Source organism: Juglans microcarpa x Juglans regia, chromosome 1S (assembly GCF_004785595.1).
Source record: "Juglans microcarpa x Juglans regia isolate MS1-56 chromosome 1S, Jm3101_v1.0, whole genome shotgun sequence".
Taxonomy (NCBI): Eukaryota; Viridiplantae; Streptophyta; class Magnoliopsida; order Fagales; family Juglandaceae; genus Juglans; species Juglans microcarpa x Juglans regia.
This window is the reverse complement of record NC_054595.1, coordinates 20,935,318-20,948,455: the sequence shown is the minus strand read 5'-3', so window position 1 is coordinate 20,948,455 and position 13,138 is coordinate 20,935,318. Positions and strand designations below refer to the sequence as shown.

The window sequence follows — 13,138 nt, the reverse complement described above, 5'->3', positions numbered from 1 at the left end:
GTTAAAACCCAAGCCCATATTAGTCTTTAGCCCACACCCTTGGGAAGACATCACCCCAGGTTGCAGCGCAAATGCCTTATTCTTCAACCATGCCCCATTATCTTGAGCCCCCACAACCATCACTCCAAGTCCAGTTAGGCCCAAACAAGAAACAAAACCCAAGCATGTATTTTAGACTTTGACTCACGTCCATGTGAAGAAGACACCTTAGGAATCTTTACCATGGCGTTACCAACTGACGAATCCCCTTCCTCTATAATAGTGGCCCTAGAACCAGAACCCCATTTTCAGACTCAATTCACCATTCAGACAATTATCCTCATTCTGGGTACCCTCATTGTTATTATCTGCATGGTCTCTTTTCGCCAAAATATTTTTCTGGAAACTAGAGCCACCACCCGAAGCCCACAACCACGCACCAAACGGAAACTCGTTTTTCTCATAATCAGATCAATTAGCCCCCTACAAAACACAATCTTGATTTTCATGATCCAATTTGCCACAACAATAACAAAGATTGAGCAATTTTTCATACTTGAAACATACTCATACAACATGAGAATCACCCAGTACCACTTGCTTTACTCAAGGTAATAGCTTGTTAATATCCAGAGAAATATGAACTCACAAAAAAATCCCCCACTCCAGAGAATTTGTCGACAAGTCAATATCTTCAACAGTGCCAATAGAAGCACCAATCCATTTAACAATTTCACCCGTCATTCATTTTAATGGTAAATCATAAATTCGAACCCAAAACGAGGCAAAATCCATTTTAATATTAGATGGTTTAAGATCCCCTTTATAATGTAGAAGAAGGATTAAACTCTTATCAAAAGTCCAAGGACTATTACGAAGAACCTTTTCTTGATCACCCAAATCAAATAATTGTGCCAAGAAGAGATTTTCACCCAAGTCAAAAAAATGTTACTCTTTGCATTAGATTCCAAACTTTTCGCATCATTGATTTAAAGGCCTCTTTGTTGTAAAATGTTAAAAAAATATTTAAAAGAAAATGAAAGAAAAAAAATTCAAATATACTAGGGACATACCAAACGGTACATACTTGGCAATCCCTAGACGTGTCCATTTTGCGTACTTCTTTAATAAAAAAAAATAATTTCAATTGTTAAAATAATATTTTTTTATTTAATTTTTAAATTTGTTCATTTTTTTTCAAAAAAATACTTACAAGTCATTCATATCTTACAACTATACAAATTATTTCCTTCATCATTTCAAACAAGATGAGATTAATTTTTTTGATGTAAAATATGAACTATATTAAATATTTTTTTATCTATCAACTCAACAATGTTAAAAATAAAAATACTAAAACATCAATTTTTTTTTTATTAATTGAATACTCTCAGTCTGTCCTTACAAATATAAACATTTCCTTCCATCTTTTACTTTTTTTTTTTTTTGTTTGAAAAAAAATAGTCAGATCAAATGATGGAAATTGGGCTGGGCATTCGGTCATATTAGAGCTAGGGCCCATGAAGGTAATGGGCCTATACTCGCCTAGTTCAACCTGCAACCCCCGGTCATGGCGACGATGTCATCATTCATAAACCCTACTTGCTAACGTACCACTCAGGGACCAGGGTTTTGGGGACATTTTTCGGTGTGTCAAGCTTTAAGACTACCCGAGAGGTTTCAAATCCTCACCGAAAGGTAACTCAATTTTTTTCCTTGTTTTTCATTGTAATATGCACTCTTTTCATGATTGGGACTTTATAGAAAACGCAACTCTTCGTTTTTTTAGTTGATATTTGTTCCCAGAAAGTGTTTTCAATGGAGGCAAACAGAGTCCAATGCGAAAATTTGTTATTGTTATTTATTTATTTATTTATTTTTTCATAATCTGTGTAAGTTAAATCTATTCTGCAGGCGTTATCGAAATCCTTATAAGGTGGAAGGCAATGGGTAAGAGAGGGAAGGGACAGAAGAAAGACTACAAAACCCCTAAGAGAACTGCCCGCGACGATGACGTTCTATTGTCTGACATGGACGACGAAATCGACGCCTGTAAGCTTTTTGCTATTATTCATGCAATTAAGTTTTCGTGGTTCGATAACACTTTTTCACATGAAGGCAAGAAAGTAAATTTGAGCTGGTGCTTGATGCTATGCTCTTCTTAAGGCTTTTCGATTCATTGTTTCTGTGCTGCTCACAGTCAAATGTTATCGAATGAAGGATACACTTATCTTGTGTTGGTACCTGTTTTTAGTCGAGAAGACAAAAAATTAATGGGATTCTAATGATTTTGGTCCCATTTTTCTCCTTCTTTGGTGAACTGATAACTATTTTAGTGGAAAGAAAATGAGCATGGATGAATTGAGAAAGCGAGGTATCATTGTAATGGACTGGTGTTTCATGTGCAAAAGGGGTGGTGAATCGGCGGATCACCTTCTTCTCCATTATGATGTGTTGAAGGCTTTGTGGGTTGAGGTTTTTGCTAAGCTTGGTATTGCTTGGGTGATGCCTAAGAGGGTGGTGAATCTCTTGGCCTGTTGGAATGGGATTCAAGGCAATGTTTGGAAGATGGTACTTCTTTGTCTTATGTGGTGTATTTGGAATGAGAGGAATGGGCGCTATTTTGACAATAGAGAACGCTCAGTGGGAGGGATTAAAGACTTCTTTTATCATACTTTGTTGTTTTGGGCTTCGATTATTGTAATGTATGGGGATAGTCTAAATGAATTTTGTGCTGTTTTTCAGCTTTAGTTTGTAATTAGGCGTTTTTCTCTTTTATACTTCCTGTATACTTGGGCTATGCCCAATTACGTGCTTTAATAAAAATTTTACTTATCAAAAAAGAAATGAGGATAGGAATGGGTCCTCTTATTTTATTTCTGTCCTATTGTTAGTCAAGGAGAAAATAATGATGCTAAAAGAAATCCTGTGTGTTTGCAGTTCACAAGCAGAGGGATGTTGTTCCGCTTGATGTGAATGTTGGTGTTGGGGAGTCAGATGAAGAAGAAGAGCTGCCTGTCTTTGATCTCAAGGTTTGTGTTTTCCCTTTTCTATCAAGTTGTAATAGGTGCTTTGAAAGTTTGAAGATATTATGTCTATTATTCTATTGAGAATGCTATAGGTTTCACTTGAGTTGCAGGAAAATTTTTGAGTGCTTTATCATGCATGAGGTAAAATTTAGGTTGCTTTTATTGTTTTTGCTTTTGTTTTCTTTTTGTATTATACATAACACTGAAACATTTTTTTTTGATAAGTAAGAGATAAACTTTATTGATGTGAATTAAATAGGCATGAACCAAGTACACAGCAAGTATACAATAGAACACCTAAATACATTCTAGGAGCGATGAACTAAGGATAAGAATTCATGAATATCATCCCCATTTAATACAATAGCTGAAAACCAAAGCAATAAAGTATGTAGAAAAAAATTTTTCAGCTCCACCATTGTTCGTTCCTTGTCTTCAAAACAGTGCGCATTCCTTTTCGTCCAAATACACCACATGATACACAACGAAATCATTCTCCAAACTTGCCACTTGATGACTGTCCTGCAATTTTCTCCAACAACCCATCAAATCCACCACCCTCATAGGCATTACCCAAGCCACACCAACCCTTCGAAAAATCTCATCCCACAACCCCCTCGCTACGTCACAATGTAGTAAAAGATGATCTACCGATTCTCCATTCTTTTTACACATGTAACACCAATCCAACACTACACATCCTCTCTTCCTCAAGTTGTCCGTGGTCAAGATCTTCCCAAGGGCGGCATTCCAAATAAAGAAAGCAACTCTAGAGGGCACACGAGACCTCCACATGTAACACCTCCAAACAAGTTAAGGCATTGCTCTTATTTTTAGATTTTGTTTGAGCGAGCATAAACATTAAACATGCTGTGGCATTTTCATTTGTATTTTTTCCTTTCAGGCCATCAGTTAATGTTAATATTGCTTGTAGGGTGTCAATGGTGATGAGGACGACGACGACGACGACGACGACGGCGATATCAGTGACGATACCCAAGAAACTGGCTTTGCTGCAAAAAGTAAGGAAGATGGGTTACCATTCCTTGCATTTTGTTATTGCATTTGATAATTTTAAGTGGTTTCTATTTTGAAAGTATAGCTGAAGCTGTTTGTCTGGATCATTTTTTGCTAAAAACACTTGAAAAGTGCATTTATAAACAGACAGAAGCTTGTACTGGGATGATTTAGTTTAATAAAAAGTAAAATGTATTAAGTCATCATATCACTCAATGGAAATATATTCTTCTTGTTGGGTTTGACATGGCTCAACATGCTTGCACAACAAGTGATTGTCATTATGTATGCTAGAAATACTATAAGTTATCACATCATATTCATCTTTTTAAAATTTGGTGAATTATGGAAAATATGTGTCAGCTAATGGCTCAGCTAGAATATACTTTAAAATCGGGTATAGAAATATTCAGGAAACCCTATGAACCATAGGGATGGGGTGGGTGGGATTGGTAAGCAATTGCACTGGCTTTTATTGGGAGTTTTTTTATGCAACGCATGGATTCATCCCCTCCTCCATTTAATCATTATATGTTTTAATTTTGATTGGTTGGCTGGTTGTAAAATTGATTTTTAATACTAGTGGATAAAAATATTGTATAAAACAATTCCCATTCACTAATATGATTAGATTATGTGCTAAATGTTAAAAACAAGTTATCATCTATATATTCCTTGTGTGCTAGGGTGTTGTCTTTTTTGTAGATGGGTTTATGTGGGATGAGCTACGTGATATGAAATTTCAATATCTTCATAATCTTGTATATAATTATCAGCTTATGTGATACTTGGATAGAAAAAAAATACGGAGATCAGTTTATCTGATACATTAAAGATTACATTTATAGCTTCATTGGTTGATATCTTTCTTGGGTGAAATAAGAGCATTTACTCCAAGGAGAATCTTTTTCATTTTTTTCAGAAGGGGGGGATGGGGTGGTTGGTGAGGGGATGCTAAATCATCTAGGGGTATGTAGTATACCTATTTGGCTGTTACACTGGTAGGATTGCAACTTTTATTAATTATGAATACTCTCTGTAGTTGCTAGGCAACAGAAATTTTTACGGGAGAAGTTTGGTGGTGTTGAGGATGACATGCATGAAGATGAGGATGAGGATGAACAAGAAGCCATATGGGGTGGAAAAATGAATCAATATTATTCTGCTGATAATCGTGATTTTGAGGTGATGATTTGAAATTGATTGTTCTATCTCCCCCCTTCCCTTCTCACTTCCCATCCATATATGTTTAATATATAGGAAAAACTACATTATTCACCCTAAACTACCTCCACTTTTTCAGTTTGCACTATAAAGTATCAAAATTGTCAGTCGGCACCCTAAATTACCAAATTCTGGCCATTTGCACTCAGTTAAGATTGTACTGTTATGATCGATGAAAAATAGGACATGTGGCACAATCTTAATGGTCATATCTTAACTGAGGATGTAAATTGCCAAAAATTTTTAGATTTGGTGCTAATTGCCCGTTATGGTAATTAATGGTGCAAATTGAAAACTTGGTGGTAGGTCAAAGGTGCAAAATGTAATTTTCTTTTATATATATTTCTAGAACAAATAAATTACTACCTTAATGGCAACCTATTGCCAACGAATTTCTTATTGCATTTAGATGAACATAAGTGAATTCATAAGTGATGGCAAGTTCTAATTTCCGACTTTTTGATGAAGAGACAATCAAGTGATGATGAGGACCTTGCAATAGAGGAGGAAGAGGCTTTGAAATTGCAGAGGCAGAAAGCAAAATCTTTATCAATGGAAGACTTTGGCCTTGAAGATGTTAATGAAGATGAGAGTGATAGGGAATTAACTCTAGAGGTGGGATTTCAATTCTCTCCTTGATAAAAAAGAATTTGATAAATTTAGTTTGTATTTAGGTGTATTCTCATGTATACTCCCTGTATACTTGGGCTATGCCTATTTACTTGGAATAAAATCTCTTATTACCTATCAAAAAAAAAAAAAAAAAATGATAACGAAAAGTTTGTTAAACCTTTGGTCTTAGTCTTGTGTTCTGTTTTTCCCCAGGCATTTTTTTTTTTAATCTTGGAATGTTCCCTTTGTGCTGCTATAGTTAATAACTTTTCCTGATAAGTAGAAAGGGACATCTAAAAATAAAATTATTTTGAATGACGTGACATGATTTCTCTGCTTGCACAGGAAATATCGACCAAAGGAAAAAACAGAAAAGAACCTCCAGTGAGAAAAGAAACCATAGATGACATGGGCATGGCTTATGAGGTTAAGAAAGATTTAAATGCTCTATCAAGGGAGGAACAAATGGATGTTTTATATAGGTAGTTTGATTTTCTTTTTTATGGATATTACAAATATGAGTTTGGTGATTTTTATATTTCTAAGCTATATCTTTTATACCTATGCTATAAGATGTGATGTAAATTGGTTATAGGTTTATTCATAAAAACAATAAATTAGTAGAACCCCTTTTAGCATGGTTCAGCTTTTCCAATAAAAAACAAGAGGTGCTTATCATTTGTTGTTTTTCTTAATACAAAGAAAGCATTAAGTTTGTTGTCTTTAAAAGAATTACATACTTATCTTTGGCATTTGTAGACTTTTATATTTTTTTAAAAGTAAAAATTTTATGAAAAAGCACAAAAGGCGCAACCCTATTATAAAGATGTATACAAGGGCGATGATAGATCCATCTAGAATGGGAAAAAATATATAAGAAAATAATGAAAGTTAAGCCCACAAAAGTCTATAGAATTTGTCCAAAGAAAGAGTGTATCGGGAATGAAAGCTTTGAGCTCGTGTACATTCATTCACGATCAAAGTTTTTATATTATCTAGTTCTTACACTAGTTATGCTGCTTACAAATGCTCATAAATTACTTTTCTGGTTTTCTTTGGGGCCTTAATGTGTGCTTCTCATTGAAAATATCTCTGCGCTTCTCATTGAAAATATCTCTGCTTTTACCAACTACTGCAGTTCAATATCCTATGCTTTTGTGTGATAATATTTTTATCCCACAGTTCTGCGCCAGAATTAGTTGGTTTGCTATCAGAGCTCAATGATGCACTTGAACAGCTTGAAAGTAAAGTGAATCCACTTCTGAGTAAGGTATTATCTGTTCGTCTTGTTCCATTTTCTTATAAGAGGAGTAATTTTCAGTGCTCCAATGAGGACAACTTATGTGGCATGTTCCAGGAAGTGGGTTGATTTATCTCCTAATTCAGAATCTATGCTTTTAGAGGGCCTTATATTGTATTTATTTTATTTTATTTATCTGTGGCATCTGCCAGGAGTCAATAATAGGTTCCTCTTGGTAGTTTGACACGAGATATTAGTATTTGTGATGGATTCTTTTCTCCTTTTAAAGATGCTCTCAAGGACCACTCTTGTTCTCGTTTTAAAACCATGTATTCCCAACAAAAAAGATAAATAAGAAATGTATTTTCAGAAAATTATTCTTGGAAGTAGCTGGTTTTAGAGAATATCAAAGTGATGCATCCTGAAATCTTTTTCTTTTTCTAGTTTAGGAATAAAAAAAAACCTTTGAAAACATATTGTTTGTGTTTTCCAAAGACACAACAAAACAAGCCTTTTTTTCTTAAGTTTGGATATTAACATGCTTGTAGATCTAACTTGTAAGTTTGTCTTAAATCATCTAATACATTGATTTATATAATTTCTATTTGTTTCTTTTCTCCTGCTTTGTGCTGGGGTCCTCATGAACGGATCCTCCCCCCTCCGGGCAGTGGCTCCATTCCCAACTGCACTCCTGACCCAAAGTGTGTTGTAAGATGTGTGATTAGTTTATTTACTTCCACTTCTGTGAAGGTTAAAAAGGGGGAAACCCTGATGGAAGGGGGAATCCGCTATTTGGAGGTGAAGCAGCTTCTTTTGCTCTCCTATTGCCAAGCTATAACATTCTATCTTCTTCTCAAGTCTGAAGGGCAGCCCATTCGTGATCATCCTGTGCTAGCTCGCCTTGTAGAGATCAAGAGCTTATTGGATAAGGTCCTCCGTTCTCTTTCCAAAGACTAAATTATCTTCTATAAGCATTTGGTTTTTTGCTCCGAAATAATAATTTAATTTTCATGAATGTTGAAAATGTGGTTTGTGCTTGTACTGTGCCTTATCTTTTCACTTTTGACCGTTGTTGATACCATACAAATGTATATGTGGCAAGCGTTTGTGCTCTTCTTCGAAAAGAAGGTTACTTCTCCTCCTTGATAATGTTTAAAATTGGTTAAATAGGTACACCATGGCTATTTATTTCTGTGATTTTCATTGTCTGGATAAGTCCCATGCCAAGAGTGCTGCTTGAACAATCCAAATTTAAAGCAACATAAAAAATTAATTCATTTCTGTTTGAAAATTTTGGTAATATTTATTACAGCTGATCAGCTTTAGATCAAATGACACATTTTCCTTAAATAATGAGATAGAGGTGGGATCATTGGTACCGATGGAAAAGAAATATTAGGATTTATTTCAAGAGAAATACTTTAACCACAAATGGATTATACAAAAGTAAACTCACAAATTGATATGGCTTGATGTGATTCGTTAGATCTACTTTACAATAAAAGTAAGTTTGTGAGTTTACTTTTGTGTAATCTCTTTGTGGCCTAGCACTTCTCTTATTTCAATGCTGGGTAGGCACCTGAAAGGTTAATATATCTATATTTCTGCTAGCTTAAGACTTGTATTTGTTTTTCCAGATAGGTACTATTATTGAATGGTTACCTGTAAGTCATCTTAAAGTTTGCCTATTCTATTGAATTTTATGAAATCTAATTTGATTTGCAAAAGAAAAGTTGTCAACATGTTTGCAACACGATGACTGTTAAAGCCAAGTACTTCAATTTCTGGCCTTGCTTGTACTATATTCTTTTGGTAATAAAATGCCAGAGAAAATTCAGATTGGACCTAAGTTTATTGTTATGATGGTTAACAACAGTGAAAAAATCAGCTCAGTAAATAAAGAGGAAAAAATCGGTTTTTTCCCAAAATTCTATATTTTTTAAAATTTGGTTTTATAACTAATTTTTTTCCTACAGATTGTTTCCTCTCACTTTGTGCACAATTACTATAACAGCTATAAATTTGTTGTGGTTCTGTTCAAAAAAAATTTGTTGTGGTCCATCACTTGCTTCTAGTTTCAAAGGTGAAATTAGTTTCACTCATAGCTTGCAACTTGTTAATATTTGCTCCACTAAACAGATAAAACAACTTGATGGGAATCTTCCATCTGAACTTGAGAAATTCCTCAGTAATAATCAAGGGGTTGATGTGGTAGTAAAGTTGGGTGAGGAGAATGCTACTGATCAGGATCCCCATCCTTCTGTTGAAACCCAAGAAGCAACAATGGTAATTACTACTTTGACTTTATCTCAGTAATGTGTGCTTGTTTTTCAAGTGATTATCTTTCATGTTTACTTATGGCTTTCTTTTACTACTGCAGCTGCATGACACAAACAAGTCTGAAAATGTGGTCTATTTGAAGGATAAGGAGAACAAAGCAGGAAAGCGCAAGCGTCAGGTGAAATTATTTCAGTTTTGATGTTCTCACCTTTATTTTCATTCTCATAATCTGTTTTTGTTTTTAATTAGAACTCACCTCAACTAAACCTTAATCCAAATTAACTGGGATTGGTTTACATAATTCTTTTACTCCGTCCTACAGTTGCCATGTCCTTTACTTTTTTCCTTTTGTTTTTAAGACATTTGTTGCTACAATTCCGCTCATGAAAAAAGATGGTTGAAATATGCAGAGTGAACAAGTTGGTGGTCAGAGCATGGAAATGTTAAAAGTAAGAGCTGCCCTTGAAGAAAGATTGAAGCAGAAGGGTTTTCTTAGCTCCATAGTTCCTAAACCTAATAAAGCCCAGAAATATTTGAAACCGGTTAATGGGTACAGTTTTTCTCCTAGGCTTTATGATTTGCTTCTTTCTCACATTGTGAGGACTAATTGAATGAAGCTGGTATGGAACAGACAGCTCGTGATGTATAATGATTTTGATGATGATGCTATAGATGTGGGGTCCACACGATTTGGTAATGATCCTGCAAGCTCATTGAGCTCAAGCAAACTTTCCCAAATTGTTGCTGCTAAACAGAATAAGCCCAAGGTACAAAACTCGTTGACTTCCTCTCGGTTGGCCTTTTATAGAGTTTATGGAGACCTTAACTTCATACTTAATTAACCGCTCGCATGAAAGAAAGTTAAAATCAAAATTATTACTGTGGATCTTTGCGATGAAGCATTTTCGGTCATACATGTTGATGTCAAGTTCACAGACCATGTTGGTTATCGTCCAAGATTGGAGCGTGATGTTGACTTGCATGCATCCTGTCCACCATTGTATGGGTTCAGAATAGAGACTGCCTGGCATGTCTAAAGCCGATGTGCCTGCTCCTCAAGGATTTATGTTTTGATCTGACAAACTAATTAATTTGTAGTATTATGCTTCAATTATTTTTTATAGGTATTATGCTTCAATTATTTACTATTCTTAACATTTTTAAATTTCTCAGTTAGAATGAGAACTACTGTTTTCAACATTGAAAACTTTATTTCACCATTTTTTAGTAGGACTGAACTTGAAATTTTGAAAATGCTGCCCTGCCTTATGTTTGTGAAATGAATTTTTGACTTGCTGTTAAACCACTGATCCTCCTTCCTTGAATGGTTTCAACAGGCCGCTGTGGTTCCTTCCTCCTGCAACCTACAACTATTTTTTACAAGTAAAATTAAGTTTTATTGAATCAAGTAAATAGTGTAGTCCAAGTACACAGGAAGTATACAAAAAACCACCTGGTTACAAGTTAACAGCTAGAAATGGATACCAACTTTATTGTACTTTGACTATCAAACTATTGAAATTAGCTCTGAAAAAAAGAACAAATGAAAGACTATTTGACTATCGGAGTTAGTGTTTTAGGTTTGTCTTGTGGGTGATTATATCTGGAAAGTTCTGGTCTAGGATTTAATGTCTTTACCTCTAATTGCAACCTAGGGTTTCTGGATCTATGGAATTTTAGGTTGTAATTTCAGGAGAATCTTTTATTGCGCTCTGTGAATATGAGATTCTTCCTCTTTATGATAAGATGTCCCACTACTGCTAAAAGATGAAAAGGAGCTGGGCAAGACGTGGGAAACCCTGATAGCTAGTTGATTGTGTCAAGAAGTTTCGAAGTATGTATCTATTTAAATAACATTTGCATGCCATTTTTTCTGGTTTTCCTTTGCTGGAAGGTGGTTTCTGGTGATGATGATTTACCTATGAGGGATGATATTGGAGAAAGGCGGAGGAAGCATGAGCTTCGAGTGTTGGCTGGAGCTGGAATCAAATCTCAGGATGGGTTTGGAGATGAAGTTGGCAACATTGATGCTGATGAGGATGCTGACATGGAGGATGGAGATGCTGAAACGGAGGATAATGATGCAGGAGATTCAGAGGATGAGTATTATAAACAAGTCAAACAACTAAGAGCTGCAAAACTTGCTGCTAAAGCTGAGATGTATTCAAGGTGTGTTTCTGCACTGTGAGTAGCTGGTACCTTTTTACCACCTCCCAACTAATTATATTCAGGTTGCTTGGTTCTTATCTCATCTGCCAGAGACTTGTGTTCCTTAGTACATTTAAGAACAGGGATGATAACTCATCCGTGTCTTATAGCTACATTATTCTTCATAGGTATATCTTGAGTGCTAGAGATCGATATCTCTCTTTCTGTTTGTTTATGTGCATGTGTTTCATTATAATTATTATCACTGTTAGTAGGTCTCTTGCAATTTTTATGGTTTCAATTGAACTGTTAAATGGCCTTTGCTACACATCGATTTTCCCCTGGTTCTGGTTGTGTTCTCAAAACATGCTTGCTACTGCAGGACCTCAGCAGTCCCATCTCTTCCTGAAACCATAGATGGAAAACGCCAGATCACTTATCAGGTGAGCACATCCCTATTTTCACCATCTTGTTTGATCTTGACTATAGGGCCCCCCCATATTGAGTTAGTTTGATTGTATGATGGGGTGGTGATGGGATGCCACATTGTCTAGGAAATAGAAGTCTTTGGGATTATAAATTATTCTAAGAAACTCCAACTGTAATCTTGACCAATCCTTATGGAGTACAAGTACAAATGTGGTTAATGCTTTCATTGGGTCGTTAAAAATAGTATCAAAGACAATTTGTAGTCAAAATTGTGGATCTTAAGCCATGGGGGCTGAGAAGCTACAACAGTGGTCTGACGAGGACATTAGAAATTTCAGTGTGGGAGATGTAATATCCTAGATTGAGTTAATTCACTTGCATGAGAGGGTGACGAGTGAGTTTGGTGAATGAGATCCCAATTTATTTGGAGAAAGAGAAGTTCTTCAGGTTTATCAATGATTCTAAAAACATCAATTATAACCTTAACTGATTCGTTTGGAGTATAAACGCATACACGATTAGTGCGTTTATTGGGTTGTTACATGGAATTACTGTCGCTGGTCTCTTATCATTTTTCTTGCCAAATTTGCCACAGATGGAGAAGAACCGGGGGTTGACTCGTAATCGTAAGAAGCAGATAAAAAATCCAAGGAAGAAGTACAAGGTATTACACCATAAATTCAAATTTTCAAATATAGCAAATCATGTCATCCTCTAACGTCCTAATCTCTCTCTCTCAAAATGTGCAGGAACAACACAAGAAAAAAGTAAATCGTCGGAAGGGGCAGGTGCAAGAGATTAAGAAACCTAGTGGTCCATATGGTGGGGAAGCCACTGGAATTAATATAGGAACCAGTCGGAGCGTCAGATTCAAGAACTAGATACCGTTTCTTTGTTTCATGTTTTACCCCAGGCCAATCTTATTATACTGATTGTTGGATCCTTTATTAATGATCGCGTTGCGCATTCAAGTTTTGGGATGACATAAACTATAGAAATAGTGCCCCAACTGCGGTCACTGCACAACTTCTACGTCCCTTGTTGGCATGGGCATTCTTTTTTTTCAAGTAATTTTAGCGAACCTTCTTTGTTCTGATCGTGCCATATCATCATATGGCTGCGACTCAAATGGTCAGAATTTTAATGAAGAGCTCGGTTCAATTAGCAGTCCTAAATGCAG

The 13,138-nt window shown here is 35.5% G+C and overlaps 1 protein-coding gene across 2 annotated transcripts; it reads left to right on the top strand.

Annotated features, from left to right (window-relative positions):
- The first annotated feature begins 1,535 nt into the window (after positions 1-1,535).
- Positions 1,536-12,990, top strand: LOC121246025 (something about silencing protein 10). 2 transcript variants are annotated; one of them, XM_041143991.1, is made up of 17 exons: positions 1,536-1,677; positions 1,894-2,031; positions 2,920-3,011; positions 3,943-4,030; positions 5,068-5,210; positions 5,718-5,864; positions 6,207-6,343; positions 7,044-7,131; positions 7,852-8,031; positions 9,241-9,387; positions 9,482-9,559; positions 9,792-9,931; positions 10,013-10,148; positions 11,276-11,550; positions 11,912-11,972; positions 12,554-12,622; positions 12,708-12,990. In XM_041143991.1, the coding sequence occupies exons 2-17, from the start codon at positions 1,926-1,928 to the stop codon at positions 12,837-12,839; spliced, it is 2,019 nt and encodes a 672-aa protein (XP_040999925.1). In that variant the 5' UTR covers positions 1,536-1,677; positions 1,894-1,925; the 3' UTR covers positions 12,840-12,990. The 2 variants fall into 2 exon arrangements, with proteins under 2 accessions (XP_040999925.1, XP_040999924.1); XM_041143990.1 differs by having other exon boundaries at positions 9,479-9,559.
- The last annotated feature ends 148 nt before the right edge of the window (positions 12,991-13,138 follow it).